The following is a 17,272-nucleotide window of genomic DNA, read 5'->3' on the forward strand; positions in this document are numbered from 1 at the left end:
GTCCAGGTTTTTGTTTTCATTGTTGTATCTTGGGGCAGATCCTGCTTTCAGGAGCTGGCAGAGGAGAGGAGCGTGACAGGGCCAAGAGGAAGCCGACACTGCCAGATGCCACCCTCCAGAGACCCCCTGGTCAGGGCTCACAAGGATGAAGGCAGCAGATAGGGGCCAGAAAACGGCTCTCAGAGCGAGGGAGGCCAGCGTCCTTTTGAGTATCTTATCTCTCGTTTCATAAGCATCAGCTCTTGCTTCCACAGTACCATGTCCAGTGAAGACATAAAGAGGAACATAAAGAAATGGACTAAATTTTAGGAGGATGGATCCGCCAGGTGACTCAGTAAACCTCAGGCTCCATCTCTGACCAGCACGACTTACGCACCAAGTGGGGATGGAGGTTTCATAGACAAGTCAGCGTGGGCTCCGGGAAGCAGGGCACCCAGGGGATGCTCCTCACTCACTCTGTGCTCACCCTATGTTATCGGGATGGGATGCCCACCTTCCAGACCCACGACTGGCCCTGGGTGTTCCCATCACCTGCTGAGGTTTCAGATGCTGGATCACAGCGTCAGGACCCTTGTGCTTTGAAGATCGAAGGGCAGCAGGAGAAAGTACCTCTGAGGCCTAGAATAACCTCTTGGTCAGTGGCTTCCAAGCTCTTGGGATGAGAAAAGTTGGAACCCTAGGTGCCCCTCCCTCCACAGGAGAAGAAAGCAGTTGATCTGAGGGGTCTGACCCTCAGGGTAAAACAGATTTAACAATGAACCCAGGAACTGAATGAAGCAAAGAAAATATGCAATTCATTATGAGGACAAATCTCCAAAGAAGAGAAAACCATGGACTGAACACCAGAAGCTTTTACTTAAACCCTTTGAAATTGCACCAGTCCAGAGTCTTAGGAAGTACAATGGGCTTCCCTGGTGGCTCAGACGGTAAAGAATCCACCTGCCAATGTGGGAGAGCCGGGTTCAATCCCTGGGTTGGCAAGATCCCCTGGAGAAGGGAATAGCAACCCACTCCAGTATTCTTGCCTGGAGAATCCCATGGACAGAGGAGCCTGGCAGGCTACAGTTCATGGGGTCGCAAAGAGTCAGACATGGCTGAGTGACTAAGCTTGCATGCATGCAGAAAGTGCAGCAGAAAAAATAATCCCAAACTGGTGATAAACAAGGGGTCCCACAACAAGGAGCAGAGAGACTCAGAAAAGATCTTGGCTCGCATGGCAGTGGCTCCGGCCACTTACTCGCCCTTTCAGCTGGGCTCTCCATCTCCATCCTCAAAGCCACCCTCCTCCCCATCTCCTCCACCCCTCCTTACCCCACCTCAGCAGCACATGCAGACTGGGCACTGTAAGTCCCTGGAGAAGAGAGATCACGGGTGGCCCAGCTCTGCAGAGGTGAGACTTGGCCATCAGACTGGTCTCTGTGCAGGAACAAGCTGGGTCCCCATCTCTAGATGGATCCAGCCTGGAAGAGGGCGGCCACTCACCTCCTGAGGCCCAGCCTGCATGGTCAGGTCTGCTCTAAACCAAATGGGACCGTGTGCATGGAGTGCCCTATGCAAAGGATACTGGAGCCCATTTGTAACAAGGAGAAAGGAGGCGTTAATTAGAAGAGGGATACAATGACAGGAGGGCCTCTATACAATATAGCGGTCATCGCTGCAAAGCTTCCCTTCACAGTCCGGATAGCAAATGTTTCTTTCAATCAACAGCCTGCTTCAGCAAGCCCCTGCATCATCCAGATGGGACCTGCATCTCCCGCCAGCCCCTGCTCCCCACTCCCGCAGGTCCATCACCAAGGCAGACAGACTGCTTCTACAGGCTCTGGCAGGCTATGATTGAAACAGTCCAGTTTTGATGGAATGAAAATATTTTAGTAAGCTGCACAACACGTGTCTGAGGAGAATTTACAGAGGTGCCGCCCGCCCCTCGCCCCATGGTTTCCTCACTTACCTGGAAGTGAAGGGGGAGGGGCAGGGCAGCAGGTCCCCCTTCTGCACAATGGCATCTTTAACAAACCCGCCAGCCGCCAAGCACTAACTAGGCTGGTCTGAAACAACCTTTACTGCTGCCAGTGGCTGTTCACAGGGCTCTTGGGGGAGAGAACTTCCAATGGCTGAATATTTATAAAGGCTACCGTTGTCACCAGACTCATGGCTCAGATTCCTTGGAGATCCTAGGAGCTTTTGCCATAACGAAGTTGAGGGCAAACGAATGTTAGACAGGGAGAAGAGTCATTAGGAACACCAAATTAAACACGTATAAATGAGCACTCTGTGGTTTGGAGTCTGAAGACCACTTGAGTGAGATGGGGAACCCGGACGTGTCTGGGTTCCTTCATTTTAATTTGACAAAGTCTGACACACAGAGGATGTATTCAGACGGCACGGGCACTCTGTGCCTTTTCATTGAAGTTTTGCTACTTTACATCTACAGATGTCAAAAGAAGGCAGAACGTCAAATGTGGGATATCAAAACAGCAGAGTTTGTGTTTACAGCTCGGATGGTGTAATCGAAACTGCAAATGCTAGAGAAACAATAACACGAATAAGGTGAAGTCAGCCCCAAATGAAAAGTCAGTGTTTCCATTACCACGGGGACAGGGTTTTTCAAGAGTTTATGTAACTTGATCATTAAAAAATGCTCCAGGCTGAAAACCTGGTCTGTGTCAACCTTGGACTAAACTAGTTTGCAAAGCTCTGAAGTTTGTTTGCTCTCCTCTTTTATCCCTTTTCAAGAATGTATGATTTTTAAACACTGCACATGAAGCTGAACAAAAAAACTCTGTAGACCTGGTGCACCGATGGTTTGCAGCATCACTGGTTTTTAGGAGACACTGGTGATTTCTCTTTGTAGACTCACTCTCAAGGTGCTCATGGGGCTCACATCCCTCCTCTAACTCATTCTTTTGCCTCTCCCTTCTCTGTGGTGAGTTCCTCAAAAATGTTGGAACTTCACATTGGAACATCCACTTTTGTGGAGATAAGCTTCAAAGTAGAATTTAACTTGTTAGGAATAAAGTTTACTGTTAGATTTCTATTATATTGACCTGAGTGGAAGAGAACAGAGCTTTTATATGAGACGTCAAAAAGGAAAGAAGGACAGTAGGATAGATTTGGACATGTTCAAGACACATCTCCGTGAAGAGTAACAGCAGAAAGCACTGCGCATGAATAGAATGATCCCTAGGAATATACGGTGTCTGGAAGCCCACATATTCAGCTGTGAGGTTAGGAAAGGCAGGTCTGACTCTCCAAGACTGTGCTGCAGGGAATGGCCAGTAAGAGACATGTCAAGAGGCCAGATCTGACTGGTCTCTACTTTCACCACTGAGCAAGGCAGCCCAGGACACCAACATAGGTTCCATCCAAAGGGTCTAAGTAATGTGGACTCTGGCCTGGGAAGAAGGAGAAACATGAGTACAAGCTTCTGTGTGTGTGCATATGTGAGGTGTGTGTGATGTGTGGTTTGTGTGTGATGTGTGGTTTGTGTGTGGTTTATGTGTGATGTGTATGTGTGTGATGTGTGTGTGTGGTATGTGTGCTTTGTGTGTGTGATGTGTATGTGTGTGATGTGTGTGTATGGTGTGTGGGTGTGACGTGTGTGTGATGTGTATGTGTGTGTTGTGTGTGTGTGTGATGCATGTGTGTGTAGGATGTATAACATGTGTGTGTGATCTATGTGTATGTTGTGTGTGTGCAAGATGTGTGCTGTGTGTGTGATCTGTGTATGTGTGGTGTGTGGGTGTGACGTCTGATCTCTATGTGTGTGATCTGTGTGTGTTTGTGTGTGTATGTGTGATGTATGATGTGTGTGTGTGTGCTTTAAGTCTGTATGTCTTTCTGTCTCTATCTATACCTTATAGGAGAGGCTCCTCCACATACAGTAAATTCATTTGTAAATGTGAAAAATGGAATATAGTCTTAGCATTTCACATTTCATTTTTGTTTTGACCTTTGTAGAATTGTTGCAAATACTATTTTGAATAAAAATAGAAAGACCTAGACTTTGGATCAGAGGAAATTATGTGTTCATATCCTAATCTAGACACCCTCCAGCACAGTTCTGTCTACAACATCACTCAGCACCAAACAGTATTTGCAGACACAGGCAAGATACATATTTGTAAACTCAAGTTTGAAAAATCTGATCAGTTGTAATATATTTTGTGATTAAATACTTTCAGTGATAAAGATAACTTATTATTTATGAAATACCCTTTCTTAAAACAAAGAGATATTTTATCTTCTACATTGCCATGGTATGAGTTATTACTCAAGAGAAAGAAAATAAAATGTTGATGTCAAAACATTATATATACAGAATATATAACATTATATAATTGGATTATGGAATCTCATCTGGATGCGATGTATCAAATAATTTTTCCATGTTCTTCCTCTCACACCTACCTTTTTTGCTTCAAATTCAGCTTTTATTGTGGGGAAGGTAGCAAGCTGTTCAGGAAATACTTACGGGTAAAAAATCCCTCCTTCTGGCTCTGGGAATGCCTGATTAAGACCTACCCAAAGGATTTTTGATTCAGAAACAGTAAAAAAACACTGCTAACATTTCTTCTAAGTTCAAAAAGACCTGAATCTGGCCAAGTGTAATAAATGCCTCCTATCATATTAATAATATAACTAAAGTACCATTATTTAAACATTGTATTTTATCAAGTTTTTAATAATGATGTGACTTTCATCAGACATTAAAACCACATTGTAACAATGGAATATTATAGAGCCACAAAAAGGAATGAAGTCCTAACATAGGCTACAACATAGATGAACCTTGAAAACATTACGTTGAGTAAAAGAAGTCAGACACAGACATCATGTAATTCTGTTTGGATGAAATGCCCAGAGCAGGTAAATCCACTAGAGTCAGAAGGTAAATTAGTGGTTGCCTAGGAATGCATGGAGAGGGGAAGAAGGATGCATAGTGTTCATGGGTGCAGGGTTTCTTCTTGGGGTGATGAGAGGTTTCTGGAATTAGAGAGGAGTAATGGGTGCACAACCTAAAAACCATTGAGTTGCATTCCTTAAATGGGTGAATTTTACAGTATGTGAGTTCTATCTAAGTCTTTTTTAAAACATATCTTAATTCATAGATCTTAAACCAAGAATCACTTTGATGGGTGTTATTATCCAAGGACCTGGGCACTTAATAAAATGGCCAAAACGAACACTAACTTAGCTCTGTGAAGTTTAGCTCTCTGAAAGTTATGCAGTGAGAGATACTGAATAATCTATAACTCTGGATTTTACTAAAGAATCTCTCACTACATTTATGCTAATATTCTTTGATCCATGAAGAATTTTAATCTCTTTATTTTACTGGGAAGGATTGTTTTACTTCTTTTACTTGTGCTTGCACTTATGAAAGATCAGGAAATTTCAAACCCACAAACGAGTTCCTCAGTGAAAAACTGACAACTTAAAACTATTAATTTAGTCTTTTCCAAATATCTCAGGGTTTCTTCAGGTTTAAATTAAAACATGTGGATTGTATTCCATCTCTTTGAAATCCTTGTTGTTTTTTTTTTCAAATGACAAACACACATCCTACAAAAATAGGAGTAGAATTTATCTGATAACAGATTAATTTTAGAAAGATGATACTACCTAGATAAAGCATGTATGTGTTGGCTTTTTCAGATCAAAACCTTAAAATATAATGTGTGTAAGATATATCATTTCATTATGAATAACAAAAAGTAATCCCAGTTTGAAAAAGAAACTCTTGTTCACTTTTCCCCATAAAGATGAGCGAAATCTTACATTATGCTTTAGAAATGGATTGAGGTCACTGTTGTATAATATTATTCAACTTTTATACTCTTATTTATCCTGGTACATACTGTACCTGTCTCATCTCACTAGCTGTAATGAAAGCTCTAGGGTCTGTATGTAAATCTTGATTTTTTTTTTTAGACTACACCCAGCCATAGTGTGTTACATACAGATTGGAGTCTAGTAGCTAATATGTGTTGAAGATGCATTAATTAAGTTGTTCACATTACCCCATTGTCAAGGCACATGAATTACTTTGTATATATTTATAATGCATGAGGTTGACAAATGGCCAAAAACTGCCACAGTTTTTTTTTAATGTAATTGTTGCCTAGATTTCTATGAGTGTCAAAACACATAGCTTTGTTAGGTAGGTTCACAGCATGATAAAAAGGCCCCATCATACTCACAGTTGTAACCAGGAGCGATGCGGTGCTGTGCCTCCAGACTTGCCAACGTGATGTGGAAAATGATGTGCAGCAACAGGAAGGAGAGACTGGTGAAGCACAGAGACTTTAACAACCGTCCCGTGTGTCCTGGGGAGGAGAGCACGGAGACGTGAGTGAAGGTAGGATGACCACACTCATTCTGACCTTCCCACAAGTTCACATAGGAGATGTGTCTACATAATCTGTTCTATGGGCTTCCCTGGTGGCTCAGACGGTAAAGAATCCGCCTGAAATGTGCAAGACCTGAGTTTGATCCCTAGGTTGGGAAGATCCCCTGGAGAAGGGCATGGCAACCCACTCCAGTGTTCTTGCCTGGAGAATCGCCATGGACAGAGGAGCCTGGCGAGCTGCAGGCCGTTGGGTAGCAGAGTCAGACACGACTCAGCGACTAAGTACAGCACCGCAATCTGTTCTATAGAACGACTCAAAAGTATATGAAATGTAATAGTGACTGTCTTAATTATTAGTTTAAAGCTAAAAGCAACTTATTACCTTTATAAAATTATATGATTAACACTGATTAAAAATGTGTTTATCACAGGATGCTTGCTTGTATGTTTGTGTGCCCAGTCGTGTCTGACTCTTTGTGACCCCATGGACTGAAGCCTGCTAGGCTTCTCTGTCCATGGGATTATCCTGGCAAGAATACTGAAGTGGGTTGCCATTTCCTACTCCAGGGGATCTTCCCGACCCAGGGATTTGAACCTCATCTCCTGCAGCTCTGGCATTGGCAAGGGGATTCTTATTCACTGAGCCCCTGGAAAGCCCTTATCATAGGATATGTTACCACAAAATGGAACCACTAAAAAGCCTCTGGTCCAGAAAGCTTTATAAGGGAGTTCTGGCAACTTTGAAGGAACAGATAATCCCTATCTTATAAAAGTAGTTCCAGAGAGTAGAAAAAGAAGGAAAGTTGCCTAAAACATTTTACAATTTAGAGTAAGTTTAATTTCAAAATTAAATAAGGCTAGAAAAGGGAAGGAAATTATAAGGCCACTTTACTTATGAATATAGACACAAATTATTTGAGAACAATATTTGCTCACCAGCTGAAATAGCAAAGTAAAATACAACACTAAGTGAACTAAGTCAGACGAAGACAAATATCATATGACATCACTTATATGTGGAACCTAAAATTTTAAAAATGATACAAATGAACTTATTTACAAAACAGAAACAGACTCACAGATTTAGAGAATGAATTTATGGTTACCAGGGAGAAGCAGGGGGGCAAGATAGTTAGGAGTTTGGGATCAACATGTACAGAGATAACCAAAAAGGACCTACTGTAAAAAAATTTTTTAAAGTAAAGTTCAAGGCAAATATATAGACAGTAAAAAGGAATCTGAAGTTAAAAAAATACATCAAAATAAGCTTTGTTGCAGAAAAACAAATGTGGCTTAATAGTAACAAAATCTGTAATGTTAAATCATACACTGGTAGGCTGATTTGATGATTTTATTAATGGATACATAGAAGAATTTCATTAAGTTCAAAATCTGTTTATGACAATATAATATTCTGAAGACTGGGAATAGAAGGAAATGGCCTTAAGATAATAAAGAATTTATACCATAACTAAAGCAAATATCTTGTTTCTGGTGGAATTGTGGACATAGTTGTATTAATATCAGAGAATAACCAAGGACACCTGAAACCCTCATCACTTATATCACTATGTATACTGGCCAATGTTATAAGATAAGAAAAAGAAAGAAGAGCTGTAATAACTAGAATTATTTGCCAGTAATGTGATCAAATGGAATCATTTGCAGATGACCTTATCATCAATATAGGATGTCAAACTTAATCCACAGACTAATTATTAGAAAAAATACACAAAAATGATTCAGATGCAACATCATCTTGCAAAAGTAAGTATAGCTCCTCTGGGTTGGCAATAATCAAATAGAAAGCAAGATATAGCGTAAATTAGCAAACAAAACTATATTGTAATGGCTTTGTCAAGGTGTCAGTATAATCTAACACTGATCAAATGTTGCTGTGAGTTTACAGATACTGCTAAAGTCTGTAATGAACTGACTTTAACATATTTTTCGTTGATAATCTGGGTGGGCCCATTCAATCAGTTGTAAGTCCTGAAAAGAACAGATAATTGGCCTTAAAGTTGAAGTTTAAAGGTCTAAACTGTTATAAATATAACTAAAATGCTTCATTTTGTCTCATTTTTGATTTTCAAGTTTGGTTAAGGGTCTGTCAATTCTGTTGAACTTTTCAAAGAGCCAACTTTTGGTTTTGCTGATTCTCACTATGGTTTTTCTAGTCTCTGTTTCATTTAGCTCTGCTCTCATCTTTATTTCTTCCTTCCTGTTGCTGGTTTAAGGTTTAGTTTGCCCTTCTCCTTTCCACTCCTGTAGGTGTAAATCTAGGTTATTGATTTAAGGTCATTCTTTTTTTTAATACAGTTGTTTACAGCTAATTTCCCGGTGAACATTGCTTTTGTGCATCCAGTAATTTTTAGCATGTTATGTTTTGTTTCCGTTTGCGTTTAAGTATTCTTTCTTTTACACATGTATAGATTACTCTCTTCATACCATTTAAACATTATTTATTTATTTATTTAAGGCTGTGCTGAGTCTTCATTGCTTTGTGTTGGCTTTCTCTAGTTGCGGTGAGGGTGGGCTACTCTTCACAGTACATGGGCTTCTCATTGTGGTGGCTTCTCTTGTTGCGGAGCACAGGTGTGGTTTTCAGCACACGGGCTTCATAGTTGCGGCTCACAGGCTCTAGAGCTCAGGCTAAGTAGCTGTGGTGCACGGGCTTATCTGTTCTATGGTATGTGGAATCTTCCCTGATCAGGGATCAAACCTGTCCTATTCACTGGCAGACAGAGTCTTAACCACTGCAGCACCAGAGAAATCCTTTAAATAATGTTTAACTTCCCTTGTAGTTATCTCTTGGACTTGCTGGTATTTAAGAATGCAGGGCTTAATTTCCATAGACCTGTGAATTTTCCAATTTTCCTTCTGTTATTAATTTCTTAGTTTCATTCCATTGCACTTTGAGAAGATACTTTGTATGCTTTCAATCTTTTAAAATTTAGGGAGAATTTTTTCATGATCCACCCCGGAGCATATTTCATATAAACTTGAGAATAATATGTATCCTCATAGTGTTGAGTGGAAGGTTTCATATTTATCTGTTAGGCCTACTTGGTTTATAGTATTGTTCAAATCTTCTTTTTCTTCGTCATTCTTCTATTTAGGTTTTCTCTCCAGTATTGAAAGTGGGCTATTGAAATAGCCAGTTATTACTGTATGATAATCTATTTCTCCCTTTAAGTCTGCCAATTTGTTTGATGCATATATTTTGGGGCTCTGCTGTTTGTTGAGTAAATGTTTATAATTGTTACATCTTCTTGAATTGACCTTTTATCAATATACAATGTCCTTTTGTAATGATTCTTGACTCAAAGTATATTTTGTCTAATATTAATGTAGCCACCTCAGTATTTTTTTGGTTATTATTTGTATAGGACATCTATCCTTCCACTTTCAACCAACTCTTCTTTGGATTTTAAATGAATCTCCTGCAGACAATACATACTTGGGTTATATTTTATTATGCATTCTGCTACCTTTACCTTTCATTGCAGAGTTTAATCTAATTATGTTAAAATACTTACTGATAAGGATACATTTCTGTCATTTTGCTATGCTTTTCTGTATGTCATAGCTTTTTGTTACTCATTTCCTCTATTACTTCTTCCTTGTTTACTTTTGAAGGATGTTTGCCTATATAAGATTGTCTTTTAAAACATAGAAAATTTAATCAATTGGTTAATTAATTTTTACATTGCATATATTCTTTTTCAGGTGCTTTTACATTGTAAGTTATTACAAGATATTGAATACAATTCCCTATGCTATAGAGTAGGACTTTGTTGTATCTATCTTGTTCCAACCCTATAACTTCTTCCAAACTAACAATAAGACTAAATTAATTAATTGGAGTATAAGACCACCAAATATATACTCTTTCAAAATGCTTTTTTCCCCTCCTGATCCTGCCCCAAAGACGCCTGGTTTCAAAGCAGTTACTGCCCTGAAGACATCGAGTCTCCCCCCATCCCATTCCATCTCTGTGACCAAGGGAACTGGGGAAAGGGGTCTCAAGAGCTGAAGACTAAATGGTTTATGGTTTAGTCGCTAAGTCGTGTCCAACTCTTTGAGACCCCATGGACTGTAGCCTGTTAGGCTCCTCTGTCCATGAGATTTTCCAGGCAAGAATACTGGAATGGGTTGCCATTTCCTTCTCCAGGAGATCTTCCCCACCCAGGGATCGAACCTGGGTTTCCTGCATTGCAGGCAGATTCTTTATCAACTGAGCTACCAGGGAAGTCATACATACATATACATGTTCTTTTTCATATTATTTTCCATTATGGTTTATTATTTATTTGAACATCAGTAGGAGCTTGTTGTTTATTAATTTTATATATAGTAGTTTGTATCTGGTAACCCCAATCTCATAATTTATATCCTCCCTCCCCCTTTGGCAACCATTAGTTTGTTTTCTATGTCTTTGAGTCTGAGAATGTTCTTTATAAAACATCGCTAATCATTTCTGGTCTTTTCTTCTTTTGATTCAAAACTTAGCAGAGCGTAAGCCAAGCTAAGGTCCAGGCACTAATATCAAGAAACATGGCTCTAATTAAATACCAGAAGGTACACATAAATACTTGTCAAAGTCATCAATGAGAGATCTAGGAATCAAAGCCATTTTGTTGATAACTTTTAAATAACCCTTATTATATCAAACTCATATGATATTATGTTTACCATAATGTAGTATCATGTGTCTTCACAATTTTGTACTTTTTATAGCACAAGCCTCACATGTTCTTGTATTAGAGTGACCTATCTTTTTGCATATACTGTATATCATTTCAAGGTACTTGGTATCAGATGGAAGTGTGTCTGTATCAACTGTTACATAATTATGAAGCAGAGGTGAGAATCCTCTAATTCTGTTATAAACCAGTACAAGTCCTGGTCTCACCCCTAAGCTACACATGTGTGCCATAGACCCAAAGGAACTTTGAGAACCGAACTACCATATAAAGAACCACATGGGTCCCAGACTGACCCCTGAGGGGTGTGTGTGCAGGGCAGACCCAAACAGGAAAGCAAAGTTTTGAGAACTAACTGACATTGGAACCACCAGTCACTGAAAGTGAGACAAAGCTTGTGAGCTGAAACCAACCAGACTGACTGTCTGTTGGAAACAGAGAAACAAAGGGGAAAAAAAACAACTTTCTCCAGAGGATTTAAGATGACCCAATGATTCATAACGTAATATTCAAAGTGACCAGGATATAAACCCATATTACTTGGCATAGAAAACACCAGGAAAATCTGACCAAGTCACAAGAGAAAAGACAATAAAGTCAACCTTGAAATTATCCAGATGTTTAAATTATTAGAAAATGACTTTAAAACGTCCATTACAACCACACTCCATGAGCTCAAGGTAAACAATCTTGAAATGAATGGAAAGATGTAAGCTGTCAGTAGAGAAACAGAAAAAAAGAGAAATTTAGAATTGAAAAAATTATAGTATCTGAAATTTAAAATTCACTTGATGGACTCAGTAGTAGAGTAGAGATGATAAAGAAATAAGCTAGTAACTTGAAGAGATTAATAGAAATTATCCACTGTGAATATCAGAGAGTAAAAGATTGGAAAAAAAATTCATAGGTTCTCAGGCCTCAGATCAAAGGATCAAAGGTCCATGTTTGAGTCATTTCTGTCATTAGGTTTACTGAAGGGGAGGAAAGAGAGACTAGCGCAGGAAAAAGATTGGATGACAGCCAAAAGTTCCCCAAATTTTTTGAAGACATAATCTACACATTCAACAAGCTCAGCAAACTCTAAAAAGGATGAACTTGAAGAAACCATGCCAGATTCAAAATAACCAACCTGCTAGAAACCCAAGGTAAAGAAAAACTCTGAAAGCAGAGAGAAGAAAATGCCACATTATACACAGGGGGACAGCAGTTTGAATTACTATGTACTTTTCATCACAGATGATTAAGACCAGGATAGCTGGAACAACATCTTTAAAGTTATGAAGGAAAAGAATTACGAACCCAGAATTCTATACCCTGTGAAAACATCCGTCAGGAATGAAGGCAAATGAAAACATTTTCAGATGAAGGAAAACAGAGAGTATTTGTCACCTGGAGATCTGCTCTAAAAGAAACATGAACGTAGTTTCTTCAGGCTGAAGGACAATGATACGAAAGAGAAATGCTAGGCATATACACCAAGGAAACCAGAATTGAAAGAGAAGCGTGTACCCCAATGTTCATCGCAGCACTGTTTATAATAGCCAGGACATGGAAGCAACCTAGATGTCCATCAGCAGACGAATGGATAAGGAAGCTGTGGTACATATACACAATGGAATATTACTCAGCCATTAAAAAAATACATTTGAATCGGTTCTACTGAGATGGATGAAACTGGAGCCCATTATACAGAGTGAAGTAAGCCAGAAAGAAAAACAACAATACAGTATACTAATGCATATATATGGAATTTGAAAGATGGTAACGATAACCCTATATGCGAGACAGAATAAGAGACACAGATGCATAGAACAATTTTATGGACTCTGAGGGAGAAGGTGAGAGTGGGATGTTCTGGGAGGATAGCATTGAAACATGTATATTACCATATGTGAAACAGAACACCATTCCATGTTCGATGCATGAGACAAGGGCTCAGGGTTGGGGCAATGGGATGACCCAGAGGGATGGGATGGGGAGGGAGGTGGGTGGGGGGTCCAGGAAGGGGAACACATGTAAACCCATGGCTGATTCATGTCAATGTATGGCAAAAACTATTACAATATTGTAAAGTAATTAGCCCCCAACTAAAATAAATAAATTTATTAAAAAAAAAGAGAAATGTGGAACTCCAGTCATGAGTAAGAGCAACAAGAAAGAGTAAAAAGATATTTGTTCTCTTACACACACACACACACACACATATACACACTCACATACACACACCCCAATTACAGCCATGCTCCAATTAACTCAGGGTATTTCTAGAAATGATCTTTGTTTTTCTGGTTTTGGAAGTATTTTGTGTGCACAGGAATAATTGAGGGTGTTATGTTGCCCATGTGTTTTGAGTAGTCCCTCTTATTTATACAAGAAATATGAATTATCCAAAGCTATTTCACCTAATAAATAATCATTCATAATGAGAATCATAAGAAAACAGGGCATATGTTTAAAAGAAATCAAAACTATATATACCAACTTCAGGATGATTTCCCAAAGTAACTCAAATAGCTGATTCACAAAATCGGCAATTCATGGCCAGCATGACATGGCACCAACCTGCATAATTATACACTGTTTTCTCTGGTCATTAAGCAGAAGAAATTAAACATTAATGGAAGGAATAAATAACAAGGAAGAAAAAGTAGAGTTTTTCCAATCAACTTTAACTTGGGTTTTATTGATTGATTTTGTTTATTTTTAATATATTTCCTCAAATAGAGCTTTAAAAAAGACAACAGTTACTCCATAGATTCCATCCAGTAACTGGGATTTAAATATAAATCTAACTCCTCATTTATTACACTTTTGAAAGAATTCAGAGGTTATTGCTACAGTCACCACTTCTGATCTATGGTTTCAAGTGATGTTAAAGGTGACTTTTAATATGAAAGATCTATGATTCCCATGGTTGTAAGCTAATCTGGAAATTTTCTTATTAAGAAGCAATACATCCCCCTATTTGAGCAATTCTTCCAGAAGAGCTCTGAGCCTTGTGCAATCTTCTTTGCGGTAAGAATGAAACAGCAAAAAAAATTCACTGATATGGTTTTATGGATAGTGGTTTAGTCACTAAATCATGTCCGACTCTTGTGACCCTATGGACTGTAGTCTGCCAGGCTCCTCTGTCCATAGGATTTTCCAGGCAAGAATACTGGAGTGGGTTGCCATTTCCTTCTCCAGGGGATTGTCCCAACCCAGGAGTTGAACCCAGGTCTTCTGAACTGCAGGCAGATTCTTTACCAACTGAGCTGCCAGGGAAGCCCCAAAGTTACTGAATTAAATGCAAATTCTGTATAAATACAGAATTTAAAGAGGTTTTTTTTAAAAAATACTTTTTAAAGTCTCCTTTAGCCTTCCCCAAGATACTTTTATTATCTGACTACAATTTATTTAGAAAGACGTAGTAGAAGCACCATGTGGTCTATATACATAGCATTCAGAAAAAAATACTTGGAAAGCAAGTATTTCTATTTTATGAATTGCCCATAATTTAAGGCTCCAGACAGAGCACATGAAAAGCAAGTTGATACATAAAGCTTTTTTCTTTTCTCTTCAAAATGAGCTTGAATGTAAATACCTATTAGATGGGCTTCCCAGTGGCTCAGTGGTAAAAGAATCCGGCTGCAATGCAGGAGCCACAGAAGATGTGGGTTCAATCCCTGGGTCAGGAAGATCCCCTGGAGGAGGGCCTGGCAAGCCATTCCAATATTTTTTCCTGGAGAATCCCATGGACAGAGGAGCCTGGTGGGTGGGCTATGGTCCACAGGGTCACAAAGAGTCGGACACAACTGAAATGACTTAGCACGCATTAGCTGGAAAGAGCGTGCTGCGACTTCAAAACAAACTGGATGGTCGGGCTTCAGGGCTAAGAATAAGAAGGTGCTAACACTCACCATCTGACTTAGAAGAAGAGCCATTTTGTTGGAACAAAACTAATATGAATGGAGAGAAGAAATATGCATCGACCACATATGCTGTTTGAAATCTCAGCGAGGCCATCATTCTAGCACTGCTCAGAACCCTTTTCTGCTAAAAAGAATGAGTCAGAGAGCTTTCTGGGAACACTGCAGAAGCGATGGAAGAATAAACGACGAGCTTATTCGCCCGGAATTCTTCCCGCCTGAACCAGAAGCTTCCACGGCGTGTCTCCAAGTGGGACTTGGAATTCCCCCATGCCCCGCCCCTTAATCCTCCTTTGCAAAAGCTCAGTTCTCTATTTCCAATTTTGTTGTTGGCATATTATCGAAGCCAAAACAATATTTTCCCCTCTCCCTTCCCATTTGGATCTATCATTTATTACTCTGGCTTTATGTACTATTACTTAATAAGTTTTAAAGTGTTGTAGTCTCTTCTAAAAGTTTCTCCACACCAAAGCTGATATGATCAGAGAGAAAACAGTACTCGGGGTACACAGGGTTGGGGGGGAGGTGGCTGAGGGGCCAGGGAAGGGGATGTGAAGCCTCCAGTATCACGTGTCCACTCCTCCCGTGCTTCCAAACTTACCGCTTGTGACCAGGTCTCATTGTTTCTACATCTTTCCTTACCACCTTGACCACAAGGACCTCCCTCTGGCCCCTAAATTGCATAGTGTCTGTATCTAACACTTGGTATCTTACAATGTGAGTTGCTGTCCTGGGTTGGTTACCAGGAGACAGCCTCTGAGTTGGGGCAGCTGTACAGACAGTTACTGGGAGAAGAGCTCTGGGGAAGGATACAACAGCGGAGCGAGGGGCAGGACTGAGCCAGGGGAGATGCTGGCCTGGGAAGCAGCTCCAGGGGGCCCTCAGCTGGTCCTTGAGGAGCCTGGAGTGGGAATGGCCCTTCGCAGATATCTAGGACTGAGACAACAGGGCTAAGTGTTTGCACCTCACCCACTCCATTGCTGACCAGAAATTTGATGTGGGCTGTCCCTACAGACGAGTGTTACCTGCAGCTTCCTACAGGTGCAAACAGTCCCTAGGGAGGAACCAACTGCAGGCCCACAGTCAGGAGTATCCACTGGAGACTGGCGCCATGATCACAGCGTGCTGGGCCACTGGGCCTTCTGATTCTAGACACTGATTGGCCTCAGACACACCATAAACATCCTAGAAGCAGGGGCTTTTTCCAGCACAGGGAAAGCTTCACAGGAACCTCACAGCTAAATATATGTGAGGCAAGAAGCAAGTGGGAGGGCATGAGGTTGTGGGGGTCTTCCAATTTCAGAAAATTCCAAGAGCCAGGGGCTTCCAGGTGACAGAGTAGTTCATGGTAAGAACTACTTTCTTGGCTCTAAACATGTAGAGATCATAGGTAAAATGTGAAGAGGGTCACCAGAAACACATAACCAGTTAGTCACACAAGATAAATATTTCTAAGGTTAGAAATGGAACAGAAATGAAAAGCTGTGGGCAGGCATCCTTGAGGCAGACACTGGAGACCAAAGTGGGCTTCCTGGGGAGCATTTCATTCATGCTCAGTGTCAGCAAGGAGGCCACTGTAGGAATCACTGATTAAAACAAGGGTTTGGGTTACAGCTCCCCAGTTTTCAAAATGATGCTGGAAAAGCATCTATGGTTTATAAGGAGCTTAGGAAGGAGAGAGATTGTAGGTCTGACTAGTGAGAAAGCCCAAATACCCAGCATCATTCAAGGGCACGTCTTAACTCTCCATCCCCATGGGTCCAGGTGGGAAAAACACAAAAGAGTCAGAAGGAGAGATGAGCACAGAGGTGTGGAGGAAGGGTTTGAAAGAGAGCAGAGAGAGAGAGAAGGAATGAAACAAAGAACTTCTTTCAATAAGAGGAAACAACATATGATTCAAAAGCATATGAAGAGGGACCTTCCTGGTGGTCCAGTGATTAAGACTCTGCACTTCCAACACAGGGGAGGCAGATTCAATCCCTGGTCGGGGAACTAAGGTCGTACATGCCTCTCAGCATGGCCAGAAGATTAAAAACATTTAAAAAACATATAAGGAAACATAGAGCCAGAAAAGATAACTGGGACATGCATTCACCAAAGCAAAAATTAAAAATTGTGAAACACGCTGAAAATGACTTTAAACTAAGTTGTTTGGGATCTTCAAAAAAATAAATTAATTAAATCTTGAAATGTAAACAAGAAATTATTTTTTACAAACAGAAATGAAGAAGATGACACTGACAAAAGCAACTATATGTCTTAGAAATTTACAACATAGTCATATAATTAGTGAATTACATCAATAGATA

General features: G+C 40.1%; 1 protein-coding gene across 3 annotated transcripts in view; it reads right to left on the minus strand.

The window, feature by feature from the left end:
* PIEZO2 (piezo type mechanosensitive ion channel component 2) overlaps positions 1-17,272 on the minus strand; it is a 245,990-nt gene that overhangs the window by 153,411 nt on the left and 75,307 nt on the right. For all 3 annotated transcript variants that reach the window (XM_081561679.1, XM_081561678.1, XM_081561677.1), the window contains exon 3: positions 6,201-6,326. In XM_081561679.1, the coding sequence (XP_081417805.1) occupies positions 6,201-6,326 (126 nt within the window). The remainder of the gene's footprint in view (positions 1-6,200; positions 6,327-17,272) is intronic.

The sequence above is a fragment of the Giraffa tippelskirchi genome, chromosome 14, assembly GCF_054371585.1.
Source record: "Giraffa tippelskirchi isolate mGirTip1 chromosome 14, T2T-mGirTip1v1.2.pri, whole genome shotgun sequence".
In the NCBI taxonomy this organism is placed as follows: Eukaryota; Metazoa; Chordata; class Mammalia; order Artiodactyla; family Giraffidae; genus Giraffa; species Giraffa tippelskirchi.